General features: G+C 35.9%; 2 protein-coding genes across 2 annotated transcripts; both read right to left on the minus strand.

Moving 5' to 3' along the window:
* Positions 1-17,649: 17,649 nt before the first annotated feature.
* Positions 17,650-20,279, minus strand: LOC133701421 (G-type lectin S-receptor-like serine/threonine-protein kinase LECRK3). The gene has a single exon (XM_062125332.1). The coding sequence runs from the start codon at positions 20,252-20,254 to the stop codon at positions 17,825-17,827; it is 2,430 nt and encodes an 809-aa protein (XP_061981316.1). The 5' UTR covers positions 20,255-20,279; the 3' UTR covers positions 17,650-17,824.
* Positions 20,280-21,335: 1,056 nt separating this feature from the next.
* LOC133702028 (G-type lectin S-receptor-like serine/threonine-protein kinase LECRK1) lies at positions 21,336-22,313 on the minus strand. Its single transcript, XM_062126208.1, has one exon. The coding sequence runs from the start codon at positions 22,311-22,313 to the stop codon at positions 21,366-21,368; it is 948 nt and encodes a 315-aa protein (XP_061982192.1). The 3' UTR covers positions 21,336-21,365.
* Positions 22,314-23,277: the final 964 nt, after the last annotated feature.

A 23,277-nucleotide genomic window follows, 5' to 3' on the forward strand; every position in this document is an offset into this window, starting at 1 on the left:
TTTAATATATGCCAGGAAAAAACTAATAATTATGAAGTTGTATATAGAGGATAGCTTAACAAATCAACAGCTTAAGAAAGATTTCTGGGTTCAATACCAAGAAAACAGAAGGAAAAAAAAACTTATCTGAGCTAGGAGAAGAGGATGTACCCTTTATAGAAGGTTTTTTTTTTTTTATTAAAAAAAAAGAGAAATTCAAATATGTTTACTACACATTTTTTACAATCATAATGCACAAATTTTTCTTTCTTTTTCTTTTTCTTTTTCTTTTTTATTTTGTGCCCACAGATCATAATTTCTAAAAGTGTCCTTAAGATTAATAAAGCAAGGAATTGTAAACAAGAAGTAAATTCTCTCTTAATCTTGAATGTAATTAATTAATCAAGAGGTGTCCAAACCCATATGAAATTTAATTAAGAATTAAACTCATCGATCACAAAGGGAATATTAATTTGTCAAATATGAGAGGTGTCTGAACCTATAGTATCTAGCAATAGCCACATATTTTAGACGTGATTGGCAGACAAAAGTCTGCACCTAGCTTGACATTTTAAGTAAAGGATGACAGCCAAATTTGTCGAAAGATTGATAAAGAAAGTCTTAATCTTGACAGCTCTGTTCACCATGTACAAGGGTGCATGCATATTCTATTTCATAATAATTTCAAGACACTTCTAACCCAACCTTTTGACTTTCGTTTTAGCTAGCCCTGGCATGGGTGGATCGACTCGGGATAAAGCTTGGATTATTAGTTCAGAATATTGATTTTTAAATTTTTTTTTAAAATAATCATAACATTTTGTTTTGATAAAAAGATTTTTTTTAAAAAAAGTTAAGAATAGATTTTAAATAAGTTAGGGATGGTTAGACCGGATTATAAGGTTAACACTAATTCAACTCTTTTTTTTTCAACTTGAGACTATTTTAAAATTACCAAGTTCCAATTCAACTTTTACAAATATTAGCTAGTATCAAGAAGGAAAAGTTATTCTAACAAAATTCAAGAGGAGAAAATGTGAAAAACTATGATTTGAGAAATAATTTTGCTTAATTTTATGTTTAGTATTCTATCTCTTACTTTTTTCAATCAAGTGTATACCATATATGTTGAAAGCAATTAATTCATATAGAATTTGGTAGATGATTGAACGAAAAACAGAGAGTTGAATACTCCAACAACAAGCATCAAGAATTGAAATACTCCAACGAAAATAATAAATTTTGGGTGCTTGATTGGTTACAAAGAGAAAGTTACAATACTTGTTTGAAGAAAATCAAGAAAGTTTGTGATTAAAAGTCCATAAAAGAAATATATCTTGAAAAACACTGAAACTCTAATTATGACACTATTAATATAATAAAAAAAATTCCATAAAATAAATCCAACAACATAAAAAAAACTTCAATAATAAACTGAATATCAAAACTTTGATATTCCTCCTTTGTCTTTGTCTATCTTTTTTTTTTTTCATTTTCATCTCTTCTAATGTGCAACTCATTTCATTTTTTTAAAATATTATTATTTTGAATAGCAATATCCTATAATTTTTTTTAAAATATTTTGCCAATTCTTATTTTTAAAAAATGCTAATAAGTAGAAATACCATAAAAAAGGGTGGAGTCCTTTTTCTTTTATCTTGTTCTTAAATAAAAAAAATGAATTCACATTTTTCATTAAAAAACAATCCCCATAATTTATTTTTCATAAAAAAACGTTCTCTTTTTTCACTACCAAGGAAAAAAAAAACCCTGTTCTATGATAAATTTTGGTAACATTTTATGCTTGTGGACCTCACTACTAAAACTAAATAATGCACATGCTATTAAATGGTCAAGGAAAACCACTAATATATGGACCCCTAGGCCCTATCCTTTGAGCACAACATTGATGAAACATGATCTCTCCATTCTAAAATTGACCACACATTTTCTTGCTTCTTTCCCGGCAACTCAGAGCTCTGCTACTCTTTCAAGTTCTGTCAAATCACCTAAATATTTCACTAATAAAATCATGGGCATGATTACAAGATTAATATTGATGTAATGCTACAGTAGCGTCACAGGATTAATAGAACATATAAAGCGTGCAGATGTTTTACTGTTTTGATAACTGTGTATGCATAGTGCTTTTACTGTAGAAAATGACGGTGTGGTGGAAAAATTGTTCTTGGTCTTTGGGTTATTAACATAAACATGTTGAAGCTGTCTGTATATCTGGTGTTATTTTGAAAAAAAAAAACAATTATAATCCGTGATGAAACATGAGTTTCATAACTAAGTATATGTATATATTGTTTGTAAGAATAAAACCACATCAAATGTTTAGCCAATACATTTATTTATTAACAAAATAAATAAAGTAAAGTTTAAGAAAAGGTTTAAACATGTTAAATTTTTTTAACAAAAAATAAGTATTATTTTTTTTATTTAATTATTGAATTAAACTGGAATTTCGCTGGAGTGTTATATAGACTCTGTTTTATGTTATGGGTCAGCAAACTATTATCCGACCAAGTTTTTTTCATGCCCGGATTAGGTATAGAAAATGCTTTTTTTTTTTAACTTTTAGTTAATTATATATATATATATATATTATTTTCTACTTAGGTCAGCTTAATATTTATTCAAACAACCAAGTAAGTTATTTTAGAAAAAAATATTTTTTTACACTTTCAGAATTTATAAAACATATATTTTCTTTACATATTCATCATGTTGTGAAAGAACATGTAGCAATTATTAATGAATATTATAATAATAAAAAACTAGAATAAATATAAAATTTAATGTGATTCAGCAATGTATTTATATCCACATAAACGATGAGTTTTTATTTTTATTATATCAAAATATAATTATATGATAAGTATTCATAATAGATCCTAAATTATCCGAGTAATCGAGGTAATATATGATAAGTATTCATAATAGATCCTAAACTACCCGAGTAATCGAGGCAATTCAAAGAATTCTAACCGTTCAATAAATATTAATAATTTTTTATAATATGTTTTTAAACAAAACAGATCAAAAAAATCCCCACAGCCACAAACTACGGCACAATTAATATTCTTGCAAATGATAAACATCCTAAGATATTACTATAAAATTTTGAGATTCATGCTGCAGAGTATTAGAGTATAATCATATATTTTGGCTAAATTCCTATGTTGATATATACACGAATAACAATGGTTTTTTTGTTGTCAATACTAAAGATGCCTGGGAACATTTTTCAGTCCATATTTCTCTTTCAATCTTTCTTTTTTCCCCAGGTATTTTGTCTAAAATAATTCGTCACCAACAAATTAATCGTGTTAAATTTCTTAAAGCCTACTTGATCATGACTTGAAAAAAACAACAACTATATTTTTTGTTCTTTTTGTACCTCATAGAACATTGAGTGAAAGTTACTTTAGGTTTGCGAAGTAGTACAATTTTTTTTTTATATTTCATATATATTTATAAATAGTGGAGTATCTAATCTATGAATCTCTTTAAATTACTGTATCTAATCTTTCATGATTTGGTAAGTAAATGGAGAATTGCATTTACCGTTGTGAATGCTAATTGGGTGTTTAATATTATGGTGTAGGATATTTTTTAAAAATATTTTTTATTGAAAAATATATTAAAATAATTTATTTTAGATTTTTTTTTATTTTTGACACATCAAAATAAATAAAAAAATACTAAAAAAACCATGAATTTAAGCTAAATGTACTTTTAAAATATAATTTCAAACGCAAAAATTAATGTTACTTAAACCGAGTCTTGTATTTTAAATTCTGATAGAACTGCAAGTTAGTTTTGTACCTATTTTCTTGAGGAAATTTTACTGAGTTTTTGGATTGGGATAAAATTTGAGAGATTCAAAGTTACAGGCCCAACTCGTAAGGAAATTAATGAGCATAGCTTGTGCTCAAAGCAGCAAGCTTTCACCTAATGACTTGAACATATATATGATTCTAAGAAGTTGAAAAGAAGTGAGAGAAGAAATAGAAGATGCATGGTCTTAACTTGACCTGTCGAGTTAAGTAAATAAAATTGACTTTTATATATATTCAAACTAAATTTTAACAAAATTGACCTGCCGAGTTAAGTTAATAACCACGAACAAACTTTTTTATGAAAATCGAGCCAAGGTGGTCTATAAACTTGAAATTCTTTTTTTCTCGGCCTTCTTTATTAGGACTAGCTACATTATGATAAATAACTTAAGAAACAAACATACTATTTACACGGGTCAAGTCTATGAGAGTTACACCGTTTAAGATTGAAGCACTGGTTAGAAATTAGTTATTAAGCACATATTTTGAATAATAATTATTTGATTCTACTTGTTGCTCTTGAACATGGAAAAGGAAAAAAAAAAGAAAAAGGATGCAAGTATTTGAAGCCTTGTTGTGCATGTTGTAACACATGATGTTTAATTTTCTTTCCAACCAGATAGAGACTCAGTACCTACAATCAATCTGTTACTCAATTGGACAAGTTGAAGAAATCATCATTTGACGTGAAATTTAGAATACGAACCCAGAAGATGATCTAGACATGTCTGAAATGATAGGAACTACAGATTATTCAATACATGGTAGATAGGTTACATTCATTGGGCTTAGTTCCTGGATATATATATGTGTACAAAAAGGATTTAGATTGTGCTGATAAATAATGAAGAATGAGGAGGAAAAGAAACTTGAACAGCTCCTTCCAGCATCTGCACAACTTTTTCATTCCAGGTCTTAAAGATGGATCATCCTAAATGCACCAAATTGCAACCATCACAAACCTCTCTATCCTTTTCATGTCTTCAGTATTGAATATGTGCACAGATTGTTTTGGCTTTTGCTTACAAGTAGAATATTGAATTGCTCACAGTAAATAATTAATACAGATATCAGTATTCTATATATATACAAAGCCTACATAATCTATTCTTGACAAGGAAAGCTTAAGTTAAGGATATGCTGCGTAATGGTTACAGAATTGAAAAAGCAAAGTTAACATACACAAATAATTTTCCTTTTATTTCCTAGCTGTTACATGCTTGATTGTTGGCAGATTTGTGACTTATGAGATCTGCATCATGATTCAAGGAATCATCCTTTATATTCAGTTGCCTCTTCATCTTCTTCTACTAAAAGGTCTAACTTTCCTTCTTTAAGGCAATCACACGCCCAGTCTGCAAGAACTATCTGATGTTCTTGCATAGCATTAATCTCAAAGTTCTTTCTACAGCATACTAGCTCCAGCAAAAGAATGCCAAAGCTGTAGGTATCTACTTTGGTTGTGACAGGCAGGTTCTCGAACCATTCAGGAGCTACATACCCTATGGTCCCCCTTATTGCTGTAGTTGTTTTAGTTTGGTCCGTCTTCAACAGCTTGGCTAGTCCGAAATCAGAAATCCTTGCATTAAGAGATTTGTCGAGGAGGATATTTTGAGGCTTGATATCACAATGGATTATCTGGGAGCTGCATTCTTCGTGGAGGTAAAGGAGCCCTCTGGCTACACCGAAAGCAATTTGCATTCTTCGGTGCCAACTAGGCCTTGAATCTCCAAAGAGAAAATTGGCCAAAGCGCCATTGCTCATGTATTCGTAGACCAGAAGGCGATGTTGCCCTTCGTTACAGAATCCAACAAGTTGGACCAAATTCTTGTGATTTGTTCTTCCAATAACGTTCACTTCTGTATTGAACTTCGGTAAGTAAGCTCTTTCATTCCATGCTGTCTGCCGGTCACTGAGCTTGCGAGAAAGAAACAACTCTTTCTCTAAAGTAAAGCAAATAACGCTCTCGAGAGAAAGCAGCAAGACGCTGACTGGCTCACGATCTCAGCAATCTGAACCTGTGTCTGATTGTGCAGCATTCCTCAGATACCTTCACGGCGGTCCGAGATACTTGAACGGGAAGTGCAGATGGTGCATAAATTCTATACGTCGCCCTCCCCGGCCATCTTTTCTAATTTCTTTACTGCAATGAGCGGTTTGTCTTCGTCGGCTAGTGCCCCTCTGTAAACAATTCCAAAAGCACCCCTACCAAGTTCTTCCTTGTATCCTCCTGTAGCTGTTTCGAGCTCATTGTAAGTAAAATTCTGCAGATTCATGTCCGGCATGACATGGTGTTGTGGAATCATTTTTTGTTTTCGTCGGTTCCATCGAGAAAAGAACACAGAGATTCCTAGCAGTGAGAGAATGATTAGAAAGATGTAGCAACCTAATGTTATGATCAGAGTTGATCTATCATTCTTCTTCGAGCTTGAACCTGTAGTGGAGTTGCCTTTCCTTACTTTTATCAAAGCCTTTCCACCTGTGCTTGGATCTATTCTCCCATTCGAGAGAGGAATTCTCTTCTTCAAACAATCTCCATTGTTAAAAATGGCAACAGCACAATAACAGTCACTTAAGCAAGCCTGTCTGCACCAATCCTCGTCCACTGAACCAAACATTTCATAATCATTAAATGGCCAGTTTGTGTTAGGCATTTCCTTGATCTCAAAGCTATCTATTTCTTGCGATGGATGGTCACGATCCTGTGAAATAAAGTTTTTCTTGCATCCCTTCCTCTCATCATTTGGATCAAAGAAAGTGTAACCCGGAGGACACTTGGATTTAGATTGTGCTTATAAATGACGAATGTAGAAAGACAATGGTTTCTGCAAACTGTAGTTTTTCATGTGTGTTGTATTCTTCTCCATAAAGGAGGAAATATATATACGCACAGTTACAAATTCAAATAGGCAACAATCTCCTCCGAAGCAGCGGAATATATTTTTTCCTATATTAACATACAAGATTGATTTGTTTCCTATATGTAATTGGATTCCTATTATGAAACAACTACTATATTTATAATAGACTTCTCATGCCAACACTCCCCCTCAAGTTGGAGCATAAATGTCGATCATGCCCAACTTGTCAATTATTCCATGAAATACCTTTCCTGAAATTGCTTTTGTAAGTATATCGGCTAACTGATGTTCTGATTGAACAAACAGAAATTTGATGAGGTTCTGATCTAACTTTTCTTTGATAAAGTGACGATCAATTTCAACATGTTTTGTGCAATCATGTTGGATAGGATTTTATGCAATTGTAATAGCTGGCTTATTATCACAATGCAGACTCATAGGGTGTGTGTATTGTGCCCCTAAATCTGTCAGGATGCGTTTGATCCATAATAATTCGCATACACCATGAGCTATACCTCGAAATTCAGCTTCTGCACTTGATCTTGCAACAACTTTTTGCTTTTTACTTCGCCAGGTAACGAGGTTACCCTCCACGAAGGTGAAATATCCAGACGTAGATTTTCAAGTTGTTTGATCTCCTGCCCAATCGGCATCTGTATATCCCATAATGCTAGAAACACCGGTTTTTGAGAATAATAATCCTTTTCCTGGAGCACCCTTCAAGTATCTTAAGATGCGGTTCACCGCATCCATATGTTCTTCGCTGGGGGCATGCATAAATTGACTTACAACGCTGACAACATAAGCGATATTTGGCCTTGTATGTGTTAAATAAATTAACCTACCAACTAATCGTTGATAACGGCCAATATCTGTTGGAACTTGATGGGGAAGAATTCTGAGCTTGTGATTAGTTTCCATAGGTGTTGATGCTAGTTTGCAAGCAAGCATTCCAGTTTCTGTCAATAGATCTATCACATATTTTCGTTGTGATAGCGAAATCCCTTGAGCTGATCTTGCTACTTCAATTCCTAAAAAATACTTAAGTTGTCCAAGGCTCTTCATTTCTAATTCAGCAGATAAATATTCCTGCAACAACTGCATTTCACCGGGATCGTCGCCTGTCAATACTATATCATCAACATACACAATTAAAGCTGTTACCTTCCCTCCTTTGTGTTTTATAAACAGAGTATGATCAGCACCACTTTGCTTATAACCGAATGTTTGCACTGCAGAGGAGAACCTCCCAAACCAGGCTCTAGGAGATTGTTTCAGGCTGTATAACGATTTCTTTAATTTACACACTTTGTCTCGATTTAAAAAACTGCACTTTACGCCTGGTGGTAAATCCATGTACACTTCTTCCTCCAGGTCTCCGTCGAGGAATGCATTCTTAACGTCAAATTGTTTCAATGGCCACTCCCTATTTGCTGCTAGAGATAGAAGAATGCGTATTGTGTCAAGCTTAGCCACTGGTGCAAAAGTCTCTTGGTAATCCACCCCGTATTTCTGTGTATACCCCTTCGCAACCAACCGTGCTTTATATCTGTCAATGCTGCCATCTACTTTGAGTTTCACAGTGAATACCCATCGACAGCCGATTGTCCTCTTTCCTTCAGGTAGTAAGACAAGTTCCCACGTAGAATTCCTTTACAAAGCTTTCATCTCTTCATTTATAGCCGTGGCCCAATTAGGTTCTGTCAAAGCTTCCTGCATGCTACTAGGAATGGAGACATTGGATAATTGATTCAGAGTAAGTGTATATGATTCAGATAACCTATGGGTAGAGACATAATTGTTGATTGGATATTTAACAGTGACGCTAGGATCAGGTTCATATTGTTTCTTTGGGATACCTTTATTTGATCTTTGTGAATATCTTGGAACTAAACTTTCAAGAGGGACAAGAGTTTTATCAGAAATAACAGTGGACTCATTAGATGTGGGATTTAAGAGTACCTGAGGTTCAACATTCTAAGTGGATTCATCAGGTAATGGTGTTAACAGAGGCAACTCAATATTTATCGGTGACTCCTCACAAGTGTGACTTCTTCCAAGCATTTCAGTTACTGCTTCTAGTTCTGAAACATCATCTGTCCCCCTGGTAACTCCTCAAGTGTACTACTGTTGCTAAGCCTCTCAGTTATTTCTTCTAGTTTAAAAAACTCATTATTGCTATCATCATTGCCACCCTCTAGCAACACATTTCCTTGACTAAAATTCTACCCCTAAAAAGTAATGGTTGGGAGTCCTTTAGAATAATATGGTTCAGATTCACGGAAGGATACATCCATGGTTACGTGTAGCTTTTTGGTTTGAGGATCATAACATCTGTAGCCTTTCTGTAAATCTGAATAGCCAACAAACACACATCGTTTGGCACATGGATCAAGTTTAGTTCGCAAGACTTTTGGAATATGGACATAGGCTGTGCAAGCAAAAATTCTGGGTTCAAGATTCAGGAGATATGGAATGGACAGTAGGGACAGTAGTCGTTGTAGAGGTGTCTGAAAATCTATCACTCTGGAGGGTGTCCTATTGAGTAGATAAATTGCAGATTTCACAGCTTCTCCCCAATAGAACCGGGGCATGTGCATGCCAAAGAGGGAAACACGAACCACCTCTAGTATTTGTCTATTCTTTCTTTCCGCCAATCCATTCTACTGTGGAGTATAAGTACAAGAAGTTTGATGACGAATGCCATAGTGATGTAGATACTTTTGAATAGAGGTATCTAGAAATTCCATGGCATTATTAATTTGCCAACTACAAACCTGTTTCTGATATTGAGTTCCCACCATGCTATGAAATTCCTGAAAAGTTGTAAAAACATCACTCTTTTTGTGCATTAAAGATATCCAAGTCATTCTCGTACATTCGTTTATAAACGTGATGAAGTAACTGGCTTTGGAAATGGAAAGGATTTTTGCAGGGCCCCATACATCAGAATGTATAACAGCAAAGGGTTCTGAACTTTTATTCAAACTTGGTAAATATGAAATACGGTGGCTTTTGGCCATTTCACAAATATTGCAATTAAATTCTGAATCATTGACTACTTTAAAAAGATGTGGCTGTAGTTTTCTAAGATATCCAAAAGAAAGATGTCCCAATCGTCGGTGCCATAACCATATAGCTTCGCGATCTGTATCCAAACTCCTCACCTAAAATGCATGACTGAATTTCTGTCCTTCAGTCTCTGTTAATTCCAAGTAATAGAGTTTGCCTCATTTAACACCATAACCAAGAATCTTCCGGGTCAGAATGTCCTGAAAAACACAAAATGAAGGCCAAAAAGTTACAGTACAATTAAGTGCAGAGGTAATTTGGCCGACTGACAAAAGGTTATATTCAAGAGAGGGGACAACGAGGACTGAGTTTAATGTAAGAGTTTTAGACAGGATGACAGATCCTTCTCCAGCAGTAGGAGAGATACTGGCATTAGCTGTAAAGATAAAGAAGTATGTAGATGAATTAAGGGACTGTAGCTGACCAGAGTCTCTAACCATATGATCTGATGCACCTGTATCAATAATCCAAGTATTATCCTTAGAAGTAGCAGAGAATACATTTGCCTTACCACAAATACCTGGGTGAGCCACATTAGCTGTAGGTTGTGATTTGTCTTCAACCGTAGGTTGAACTTCATTGGTAACTGTTGTCACCATAGCTTTTCCTGCAAACTTCTTTCTTGGTTTTTTTTGAAAAATCCCACCACTCCGGATAGCCAATGATCTCGTAACATCTTTGTTTTGAATGGCCTGATTCACCACAATGTCCACATATAAAATTTGTATATCTTCCAGCGGTTTGATTATTGCGATTCTTCCCAGATGACAGCCCTTGTCCGGTTTGATTTGCTATCATAGCAGAGTGCTCAGGAATTGAGCTAGAACTCCCCATAGTCTGTCTTTATTGAAGTTCTCTCCTCACATATGCGTAAGAACTTTCCAAGTTCAGCTTTGGGTCTTTTCGCAATATTTCTCCACGAACTTGGTCAAAATCAGAATCAAGTCCACTTAGAAATATGTGAACTCGAAGTCGAGTTATTGCTGAATGTAGCTGGACTACTCCTTCAACTGTTTCTTCTTGAGAAGCAGTTTTGTGATCAATTTCTTGAAAGAGAGCAATAAGGTCATTGTAATATGCTGACAATGATCTACCATCTTGCTTGATAGAGAAGGACTTTTGATTTAATTCAAAAAGACGGGTCTCGTTTGATCCATCATAAAAGGTTTTTGATACAGCCTCCCATATTTCCTTGGCTGTGGGGAGACGAATAAACCGCTGCATGAGTAAAGGACTCATTGAATCAATAAACCAGCTTTTCACTTTTTGATTTTCAGTGATCCATGTTGTAAACGTGGGATCTTCATGGTTGAGTTTCTTCATTTTGCCAGTAAGATATCCAGCTTTGTTACGAGCGCCAATGCGCATCTCCATAAGTTGAGACCATAATGGATAATTAGTTTAATTCAAGATGATACCTATAGGGAATGTAGAGTTGTCTTGGTGGATGATAATTGGTGTGTTATTTGGTGGAACTGGAATAATACTGGTGGGATTAGCCATGTATTATTTATAAGTATTTAGCTTAACGAATAACAAAAAGAACCGTGTGGTATGAGATTCGTGGTTTGAGCAACTCTGTAATTCTACAACCTTCGCTCTGATACCATGTAGAAAGACAATGGTTTCTGCAAACTGCAATTTTTCATGTGTGTTGTATTCTTCTCCGTAAAGGAGGAAATATATATAGGCACAGTTACAATTCAAATAGGCAACAATCTCCTCCTAAGCAGCGGAATATATTTTATCCTATATTAATATACAAGATTGATTTGTTTCCTATATGTAATTGGATTCCTATTATGAAACAACTACTATATTCGTAATAGACTTCTCATGCCAACAATGAAGGATCAGGAGGAACAGAGATTTGAACAGCTCCTTCTAGCATCTGCACAACTTTCTTCATTTTAGGTTTTAAAGATGAATCATCATGAATGCACCAAATTAAATTACAACCATCACAAACCTCTCTACCTTTTTCATGTGTTCCATTGCCTCTTCATTGTCTTCTACTAAAAGGTTAACTTTCCTTCTTTAAAGCAATTATATGCCTAGTCTGCAAAAACTATTTGACCTTCTTCCCTTACATCAAGCTCAAAGTTCTTTCCGCAACAAACTAGCTCTAGGAAGAGAATGCGAAAGCTGCAGGTAACCTTGGTTGTAACAGCCAAGTTCTTGAACCATTCAAGAAGTACATACCCTTTGGATAATAATGCGAGATGCATTCTCCATGGAGGTAAGGTAATGGAGCCCTTTTGGAAGAAAATTAGTGTAGTAATTTATTATGGATAGTAATGTTAAATTGAAAGGATAAAGAATAAGAAGAAATTTTTAGAGTAAAGTATGTTTTATTAAGTTTTTTTTTTCTACGCTTATTTTATGTTTATGATTATAAATCTATTTACAAAAATAGAGTTTTAGACAAATAAAAAATTAAACTAAACAAAGAATAATTTAATATGATAAGAAAACGTAATTTTTCTGACATAATTGGTCATACAGTTCTCAACCAGTAGATTGGTTTCAGCTCTATTTCAACCGGTCGACTAATTTTTCAATTTAAAAAAAACCAAAAATTTAATTTATTTTCAACATTCCCCATTAAATTTGATTTTTGATAACTCTTAGCATATCTCTAAACTTGACAAAAATATCATGTTTTAGTGGCCTTGTCAGAATATTTGCAACTTAGTCTTAGGTTTTAAGACTTAAATTTTTTTAATTGCCTCTCAACTTTTAATTTTATGCAATTATATTCTTATCAAACTCAATAATCAACCCCAAAATTTAGCACATTTCCCAATCAGGTCATTGATTTATGAAAACTGACTATCAATTGACTATCAAATCTTCAATTGTCTTTAATTTGGCTTAAAAAACCAAACTCATTTATTATCTAAACTAAACCTAAAAAATAAATATTATTATTTAAAATTAAATTATGTGGAATAATAAATTATAAAACCCTTTTGCTTAATGCTAATAAATATATGATTTTACTTGTTACTCTTTAATATGGAAAAAAGAAAAGAAATAAGCGCATGAAACTTTAACGTGCACGGTACAATTAACACATGAATCAATCCAATTTGAAAGTCACATTGCCATCGACTACGTGTCATACATAAACAAGACAACAAATGCAACGACTAGTCTTTTATATTGGTCTAAAATTGTCCTTTACGCCAAAATAAACCTTTCCTTCCTATCATTATTATAATGGACTGGTCCACTTTTGTCTGCAATTACTAAATTTCTCAAGATATTAAACAAACCATTCACATCAAAGATATTAAGCCCGAACTCGCACATGACCCAGCCAGGGTACTGTTGGCATATTGTCATTAATGGGCAACAACCTTTGCAGCCTACCCTAAGAAGTAGGGTTGCCATTGTCAAAAGGCTACAATGGTAGTTGCACCAACCATTGACAAAATGGTGCAACCCATTTGCAGCCACCATTACTGAACATAAGTTGGAGCTGGTGGCACCATTCTTGTCTATAAATAGGCACCGAGAGAGAGAGAGAGCAGAAAGAGAGTGAGTGAGTGCAGAATGTGAGAGACCAAGAGAGAAAGAGCTGCTGTAGTAAGTGCAACAATGAGAGCTGGAAGTTGAGTTAGAGTGAAGTGATCCTCCTCCTCCATGTATTTGTATTGTATCATTTCTCTATCTCTAATAATATGGACCTCTCTCCCGTGGATGTAGGCGATTTGCCGAACCACGTTAAATATTGTGTGCTAGTGTGCTAAGCCTCCAATAGGCAACTATCAGAACACCACCGGTTCGCGCATAGGAGAGTCAGAATCCTCAACAATTGGTATCAGAGCATATGGTTTAAAGTGGTGTTTGATTTTTGCCCAAAAAAATAAAAGTTGTCAAAATTATGTTTTGACCATACCACAGTGTAGAGGAGAAAGAGACGAAGCCACTGGTGAAAACGGTGCCAAAATCGAACGTCGAACATGACTGCATGCACCGATACGCGCCGACGAGGTGGCTGTCCATGCGCGCAGACGCGCCTCATGCGTCTTCTTCACTTAGATGGGCTGACCCGACCCGAATACCAGACAACCCGAAGTATGTGCATGACCCGAATAAGGATGATGTCAGCATGACATAATTATGATGTCAGCATCCAGCCAGCTGACACGTCAGCAAAGTGGGACCCACCTGCCACGCCATCAGCCGCGAGCCTAGCCGAGAAGGGCCGAGCTGAGTGTGAGCCAAGCCACGAGCCAAGGGATAGGATCCTATGTAGCGGATTCTACGTGCAACCGGATCTAAGATTGAATCTGGGCTGTTGATTAGGCTAGAATTGTTTTGATCAAATCTTAGCCGTCTAAAATGCGATTTGGACGATTTCAGACTTTTTTCCAGCTAATTTGATCATTCCGGATGCAATGGTACGTTATGATTGTTGATATTCACACTGAAAGTGGTGGTGGTGAATTATTGAAGAGAGATTGCCCGATCAGAGGCATCTGAAGGTCATCATGGTGGTTGTTGGAGATGAAGAAGAAAAAGTCTCACATGTTATCCCAATTACATGTGTTGAACTATTATGTGGGGAAATTATAATTGCCTTGAGGGAAGGAAAAATTGGGACACTCTAGACACCCGATCATGTGGACAATTAGAGGTGTGGAGTGAAAATTGACGAAGACCAATCTTGACGAATCTAAGCACTGGTAGTCTCGCCAGATGTTGAGAAATCAGGTATAAAACCTGGATATTCCAGATCACTTGTAAAAGGAAAGCCGCAACAAATCTAGCAAATGGTTGTATATATGGAAAGACAATACGATGGATAGATATGGCCTAATAAGTTCTGTCTAGGAGATTGGGTTTTAAGCGGGACCGGTGTGACCCCTCCAATCTTTCCTGGGAACTTGCTCAGTGGAAGGATTATCCATACGGTACTATTTTTGTATATATAGCAGTTTGTAATGAAACGGTTGAAGACTACCAAGATGACGACACAAGGAACAGTTGAGTTCCGTATGTTAAAGGATTTGATGGAGTGGTGATTTCTCCAAAGAAGTTAGATCCGGTGACTATGATTTCTCGAGGGGAGAATTGATGAAGACCCTGATAATGGAAGAGAAATACAGCAAGGAGATAAAAATTAGCAACCCTATTTTGACTTGGACAGGTGTTGTGACAGGATGAGCTGCTGTCAAACATAAGCAAGGAATATGGAGAAATCTGGAGAACAGAAATTGCACGAGGACACACCGGGATTGTGCAGGAGTACCCGTAGGATCCAATGAGGTACTGTAATGAGACAACAGGTACAAGGAGAAGAAGAGTTCCCAGATGAAGCTCAGAGCAGAGACTGTGTGAAGGTTGTACAACAGGAAGTCTTTTGTGCTTTTGATGAAGACAATAGGCGAAGACCTTTCCAATGCATGCAAGGATGGAAAGAGAGTTGTTGTAGAAGCACTTAATTGAGGGGGTGAAAACGCCTGTGATAAAAGGCGACCGCCTATGATGAAAGACGAAAACACCAAAGAGAGTTGGTAGGTGGAGTTGTCAGTAGAAAGGCACAGAAGCTTCAAACATAGAAATCGAGATGGAGGATTGAGGAGTGTACCACAACTCTCTCTTTCTATGTGATCAGTGGCAGTGATCTCTCCCATAGTCCACATGGTGGTAGAGAATTTTTGGAGCCACTTTGAAGCATCTCAGTTGAAGGAGGATGCAACCACCTATGAAAGGCGAAGACACCTTAGAGAGAAGATGTGAGGGCCATGATAGGAGCCCCAGTTCAAACCGCCTTATGAAAACAGGCGAAGACACCTTAGAAAGAAGGTGTGGAGGCCATGATAGGAGCCCCAGTTCATACCGTCTTATGACAACAGGCGAAGACACCTTAGAGAGAAGGTGTGAGAGCCATGATAGGAGCCCCAGTTCAGACTGCCCCATGACAACGGGCGAAGACACTTTAGAGAAGGTGTGTGGGCCACGATATGAGCCCAGTTCAGAACGCCCCAGAGCCAATGTGATGGCTAGATATAAGTGGACGAATGTATGGATAGCCAATGAAGTGGCTATGATGAGTATGAAGACAAATGCAGGATTGACTTTCATGGATATTGCCCCCATGCTAAAAATCAATGAGCTAGAAGACATTTGCCTTGGACAATAAGTGGGTGACTTGTGGAGCATTAAGACGCGACTGCCATGTAGGAGCAGAGGGTATGCGCAGGTTCCTGGAACAAGTTGACTCTTGTCAAGGTGGTGAGCTCGGTGAAGGCATTGTAATACTCAAAGTATCAAGACATATATGGATCAACCTTTAATGGGCTACCCCCATGGGTAAAGGTGGAGAGCTACCTGAATTCTTAGGACTAAGAGTGAGAGACTCACGGAGAAGTAAGGCGTGGTTCCTAGAGTGGAACAGAGGGCAGACGCAACTCCTGGATGAGTAGACTCTTGGAAGAGTGGGAGCTTCTGATCATATTGAGATACTCAGATAATGACTATCGCACTTGGAAATAGAAATTTTCGTTTGAGGGGGTGTTGTAAGCCTTGGTGTAAGGCTTGATGAATCATTCCGGACCGAGCATGGTTGATAAGCTTGAAGGGAAATGTTGTGTCCTAGAGACAAGCGTTAACACTCTTCAGATGTGATGTGGCAGACCATCTGGTTGTAGTGATCCTTTTGTGTGAGAAAAGGTGTGCTTTGGTGACTCTGGTGATTGAAAGGTGTGGCAAGTACTTGTAAACTTGGCCACAGACGCTCTCGGAATGGTAAACTTGGAAGAGTTGCAGGATGCAAGCTTGTGCTGAAGAAGCAAGAGGAAAGTTGCCCCACATAAATGACAAATGGGGTGATTGTTGGGATATTGCCATTAACGGGCAACAACCTTTGTAGCCTACCCTAAGAAGTAGGGTTGCCATTGTCAAAAGGCTACAATGGTAGTTGCACCAACCATTGACAAAATGGTGCAACCCATTTGCAGCCACCATTATTGAACATAAGATGGAGCTGGTGGCACCATTCTTGCCTATAAATAGGCACAGAGAGAGAGAGCAGAGAGAAAGTGAGTGAGTGCAGAATGTGAGAGACCAAGAGAGAAAGTGCAGCAATGAGAGCTGAGAGTTGAGTTAGAGTGAAGTAATCCTCCTCCTCCATGTATTTGTATTGTATCCTTTCTCTATCTCTAATAATATGGACCTCTCTCTTGTGGATGTAGGCGATTTGCCGAACCACGTTAAATATTATGTGCTAGTGTGCTAAGCCTCCAATGGGCAACTATCAGAACACCACCGGTCCGCGTATAAGGGAGCCACCAACAGGTATGTTAAAGATTAGGGAGGTTAATTATTTTATTTTTTTTAAAAAAATTAAAAATATATATATATATATATATATATATATATATATATATATATATATATATATATATATATTTTGATAAGTTAGTGAATTACCTGTCAAGTTAATCTAATAATCACAAACAATTTTTTTTTTATGGAAATCAAGTTAAGATAGTTGTATTTCAACTAAATTAGTTGAATTAAGTTGGGTTTAATAACTGAGGTATATGATCTTGGAATTTTTTTTCCCGACCATCTTAATTAGGACTACATTACGATATATAACTTAAGAAACAAACATACTGTTTACACGGGCCAAGTCTATATATGAGAGTTACACCGTTTAAGGTTGAAGTACTGGTTAGTAATTAGTTATTCAGCACATATTTTGAATAATAATTCTTTGATTCTACTTGCTACTCTTGAACATGGAAAAGGAAAAAAGAAGAAGAAGGATGCAAGTATTTGAAGCCTTGTTGTGCATGTCGTAATTACACATGATGTTTTTCTTTCCAAGCTGATAAAGACTCAGTCCTTACAATCAATCTGCTACTCAATTGGACAAGTAGAAGAAATCATCATTTGACTTGAAATTTAGAGTACAACCCACAAGATGATCTAGACATGTCTGAAATGATAGGAACTACAGATTATTCAATACATGGTAGATAAGTTACATTCATTGGCCTTAGTTTCTGAATATATATATACATATACGTGTATAAAGAGGATTTAGATTGTGCTGATAAATGATGAAAGATCAGGAGGAATTGAGACTTGAACAGCTCCTTCAAGCATCTGCACAACTTTTTTCATTCCAGGTCTTAAAGATGGATCATCCTGAATGCACCAAATTGCAACCATCACAAACCTCTCCACCGTTTTCATGTCTTCAGTTGCCTCTTCATCTTCTTCTACTAAAAGGTTCAACTTTCCTTCTTTAAGGCAATCACATGCCCAGTCTGCAAGAACTATCTGATGTTCTTGTATAGCATTAATCTCAAAGTTCTTTCTACAGCATACTAGCTCCAGCAAAAGAATGCCAAAGCTGTAGGTATCTACTTTGGTTGTGACAGGCAGGCTCTTGAACCATTCAGGAGCTACATACCCTTTCGTCCCCCTGATTCCTGTCGTTGTTTTGGTTTGGTCTGTCTTCAACAGCTTGGCTAGTCCGAAATCAGAAATCTTTGCATTAAAAGATTTGTCGAGGAGGATATTTTGAGGCTTGATATCACAATGGATTATCTGGGAGCTGCATTCTTCGTGGAGGTAAAGGAGCCCTCTGGCTATATCCAAAGCAATTTGCATTCTTCGGTACCAGTTAGGCCTTGAATCTCCAAAGAGAAAATCGGCCACAGAGCCATTGCTCATGTATTCGTAGACCAGAAGGCGATGTTGCCCTTCGTTACAGATTCCAATAAGTTGAACCAAATTCTTGTGATTTGTTCTTCCAATAACTTTCACTTCTGTATTGAATTCTTTGTCGCCCTCTCCGGCCATCTTATCTAACTTCTTCACTGCAATGAGTGGTTTGTCTTCGTTCGCTAGTACCCCTTTGTAAACAGTTCCAAAGGCACCGCTACCAAGTTCTTCCTTGAATCCTCCTGTAGCTCTTTCGAGCTCACTGTAAGTGAAATTCTGCATATTCATATCTGGCATGAGTCGGTGTTGCGGTATCATTTTTTGTTGCTGTCGGTTCCATCGAGAAAAGAACACATAGATCCCTAGCAGTGAGAGAACAATTAGAAAGATGGAGCTACCTAAAAGCACCGAGCCTGTTGTGATCAAATTCGATCTATCACACTTCTTTGCACTTGAACCTGCAGTCGAGTTGCCTTTCCTTACTTTTATCAGGGCTTTTCCAAAAACACTTGGATCTGTTACCCCATTCGAGAGAGGGACTCTCTTCATCCAACATTGTCCAGCAGTGTTAAAAATGGCAACAGCACAATAACAGTCACTTAAGCAAGCCTGTCTGCACCAATCCTCGTCCACTGAACCAAACATTTCATAATCATTAAATGGCCAGTTTGTGTTAGGCATTTCCTTGATCTCAAAGCTATCTATTTCTTGCGATGGATGGTCACAATCCTGTGAAATAAAGTCTTTCTTGCATCCCTTCCTCTCATCATTTGGATCTAAGAAAGTGTAACCAGGAGGACACTTGCAACTTGGTCTTTGGTCATCTCCTAATCTGCAATAGCTGTTGAAACCGCAAGCTCCACCGCCTTCTTGTCCCGTAATTTTCAAGCAGATATTTGATGGTATGGAGTTTGACAAAGTCGTCCAGGCCATAGCCCTGCTTCTGCTACTGGAATCAGTCTTTGGATGAACATATTGCCTAAAAACTCCATCATAGTCCAGGGTTGCCCTCAAGTAGAGATCTTGCATTGATACTGAATTAGAGAATACAGGATTAAGTACCGTACCATTTCTAGCTACAAGGTACATATAGCCAGACTGGTTAAAGATCACCTGATAACCGCTACCTATAGAACTTTGGGTTGACCAATAAGCAAAATTTGAGGTAGTTAATGGATAGTGTGTGGTGTACAAGATGAGATTCCCATCAGCTTGTAGAATGAACTTGTATCTTCCTTCTGAATAATTCTTTTCCAGGTAGGGAGCAATAAGTTGAGCACCCAAATTCAGATTTTGTGACGGCAACAGGGTATCTGTTGGTTCATCAAAACTCTGCCACAAATTGGCACCAGCTTGGCTTGCTACCACGAAGTTTCCCGAGTCAAGCATGGCTGCATAGGCGGCTCCACTTCCACCCGATTGTGGACGGATCCATATTTGTCTGCCTGATTGATCATTTAGAACCAACTCACCATCTGCCGTAAGTTGTACTCTTGATCCCCCCTGAACTAGATCATTTCTATTAGCTGACCAGACTATGGTTCTTTCGGGTATTTTGTTGAACCATATGGCAAGTAGGTAGCCAGCATCACCAACTTGTTGGAATCCAAAAGAAAAATCCCCAGATGGTGAAGTCCAAGAAAGGTTATCACTTGCAGCAGTGAGAGATGACCCCAAAGATATGTTTCTGTAAGTCTGACCATTGATGGAGAATGGCAGAAGCAGAAGAAGAAGGAAGAAAAAACAATATGGTAGTTGAAAATCCATGATGTGAAGATACTGTTTTTTAAGACATTGCATGATTTAGGGCACAAGCCCTCTTCTCTATTTATGCTGGGTATTGCCGTTGGAAGGAAATATGAGTCTCCAACTATCCGCGTATGAAATGAAGATGGCAATCATGACTTTCTTTATGTGACTGATTTTTCCCTTCTCATAAAGAGATTTCAACTAATTTCGAATCTTTTTAATGCATGAGAATAAACTATGTTAAAAACCTTCCGCGTATCACATGATTTAAGCATATTTAGGATTGTTACATTAATTATTTTTTAAAGTATATTTATTTGAAAATATATTAAAATAGTATTTTTTTAATTTTTAAAAATTAATTTTGAATTTAGCATATTAAAATGATAAAAAAATATCAAAAATATTAATTTTAAATAAAGAAAAAAATAAAAAAAATTAAATTTAAAAAAAAATACTTTTTAAACATAAAAACAAACAGTATTTTTATAAAGAATTTTTTTATTTTTAAAATTTTTTATTTTTGATAAATAAATTTTACCTAACATCAAATTTTCCCAGTTGTTAAACGGTCAATGCATTCATCTGCCAACCCAAAACCAAACTTTGGTTAGTTTTTAAAATAAACTAATTAACATTTCCTTAATTAAATTTAATCAACTTAATAAATTTATAAAAAAACTGAAATAAATTATCATTTGACTGGAGGAAAAAACATAACAGCTTCCTGTTTACTTCCTCAGAAAAGCTTATCCCAGCATTAATGAGTCAAACATTAGGTGATTGTAATTTTCAATGGTCAACTATTCCAATATATGTTAACGCGAAGAAAGGACTGTGTGATAAACCCATGCATAAAAAGACATGTTATTAGAGCAATAGATAATGTCATTGAAATTAATCAGAAGCTTCCTTCTTTTGACCACTTCAATTATAAAAGTTTTCTTTATTGAAAATCTCTAAAATCCTAACAATTTATATATTCTAGATTTTTTTTTAGAAAATTCCACTAAATCTTGGAGAGGAAAAAATAATAATTGAAAGCATGCGTTTTAAGCCTTATTGCCCTGAAATGATAGGAACTACAGATTATTCAATACAAGGTAGATAGGTAACATTCATTAGCCTTAGTTTTTGAATATATATATGTGTACAAAAAGATTTAGATCGTGCTGATAAATGATGAAGGATCAGGAGGAACAGAGACTTGAACACTTCCTTCTAACATCTGCACAACTTTCTTCATTCCAGGTCTTAAAGATGGACCCTCCTGAATGCACCAAATTGCAACCATCACAAACCTCTCTACCCTTTTCATGTCTTCCATTGCCTCTTCATCTTCTTCTACTAAAAGGTTCAACTTTCCTTCTTTAAGGCAATCACATGCCCAGTCTGCAAGAACTATCTGATCTTCTTGCATCGCATTAATCTCAAAGTTCTTTCTGCAGCAAACTAGCTCCAGCAAGAGAATGCCGAAGCTGTAGGTATCTACTTTGGTTGTGACAGGCAGGCTCTTGAACCATTCAGGAGCTACATACCCTTTCGTCCCCCCGATTGCTGTCGTTGTTTTGGTTTGGTCCGTCTTCAACAGCTTGGCTAGTCCGAAATCAGAAATCCTGGCGTTAAGAGATTCGTCGGGCAGGATATTTTGAGGCTTGATATCACAATGGATTATCTGGGAGCTGCATTCTTCATGGAGGTAAAGGAGCCCTCTGGCTACACCGAAAGCAATTTGCATTCTTCGGTGCCAACTAGGCCTTGAATATCCAAATATGTAGTTGGACAAGGAGCCACTGCTCATGTACTCGTAGACCAGAAGGCGATTTTGCCCTTCGTTACAGAATCCAACAAGTTGAACCAGATTCTTGTGATTTGTTCTTCCAATAACTTTCACTTCGGTTTTGAATTCTGTGTCGCCCTCCCCGGCCATCTTTTCTAATTTCTTTACTGCGATGAGCGGTTTGTCTTCGTTGGCTAGTGCCCCCCTGTAAACAATTCCAAAAGCACCCCTACCGAGTTCTTCCTTGAATCCTCCTGTAGCTCTTTCGAGCTCTTTGTATGTAAAATTCTGCAGATTCATTTCTGGCACGAGACGGTGTTGCGGTACCATTTTTTGTTGCTGTCGGTTCAATCGAGTAAAGAATATATCAAGATTATGTTTTTTTTATTATTTTTTAAAAAATTATTTTTAATATCTGTACATTAAAATAATATAAAATAATATAAAATATTAAAAAATATTAATTTTAAAAATAAAATTTAAATCTTTTAAAAACACGAATTAAACCACGTTTCGAAACTAGCATGGCAAAGACTTGCTTTATGTTATTGTGATTTTTTCCTTTTTGATAAAGAGGTTTCTACTAATTTCGAATTTTTTTTCATGCATGAGAATAAACTAATGTTAAAAACCTTCAGCCTATGGAAAAGACTTTCTTTTTGTCTTTATGATTTTTTCTTTTTGGTAAATAAATTTTAACTATATCCAATTTTTCCGGTTATTAAACGGTCAATGCATTTATCTGCCAACCCAAAACCAAACTCTGGTTAGTTTTTAAAATAAACTAATTAAAATTAACTTGGTCGGATTTAATCAACTTAATAAAAAAGCCCCGTGACCCAATCTTGTTTAATTTTAAAAAATTAAAATAATATTATTTTAATTTTTTTATAAAATAACAAAATAATATTTTTATAAATTGATTCGTGCTATATCACTAAATCCTGGTCGGTAAAAATATATCAAGATTAATTGTGGTAGCGGTTGCTGTTTAAAGTATTTTTTACTTAAAAATATTTCAAGATTATGTTTTTTTTTGTTTTTTTAAAAATTATTTTTGATATTAGCGCATTAAAATGATACAAAATACTAAAAATTATTAATTTTAAAAATAAAATTTAAATTTTTTAAAAACACGAGTTGGAATGTGTTTTCAAATAAGCATGACAAAGACCTGCTTTATGTTATTGTGATTTTTTTCCCTTGTGATAAAGAGGTTTCAACTAATTTTGAATCTTTTTTTCATGCATGAGAATAAACTAATGTTAAAAACCTTCCCCCCATGGCAAAGACT

Source organism: Populus nigra, chromosome 8, assembly GCF_951802175.1.
Source record: "Populus nigra chromosome 8, ddPopNigr1.1, whole genome shotgun sequence".
NCBI lineage: Eukaryota > Viridiplantae > Streptophyta > Magnoliopsida > Malpighiales > Salicaceae > Populus > Populus nigra.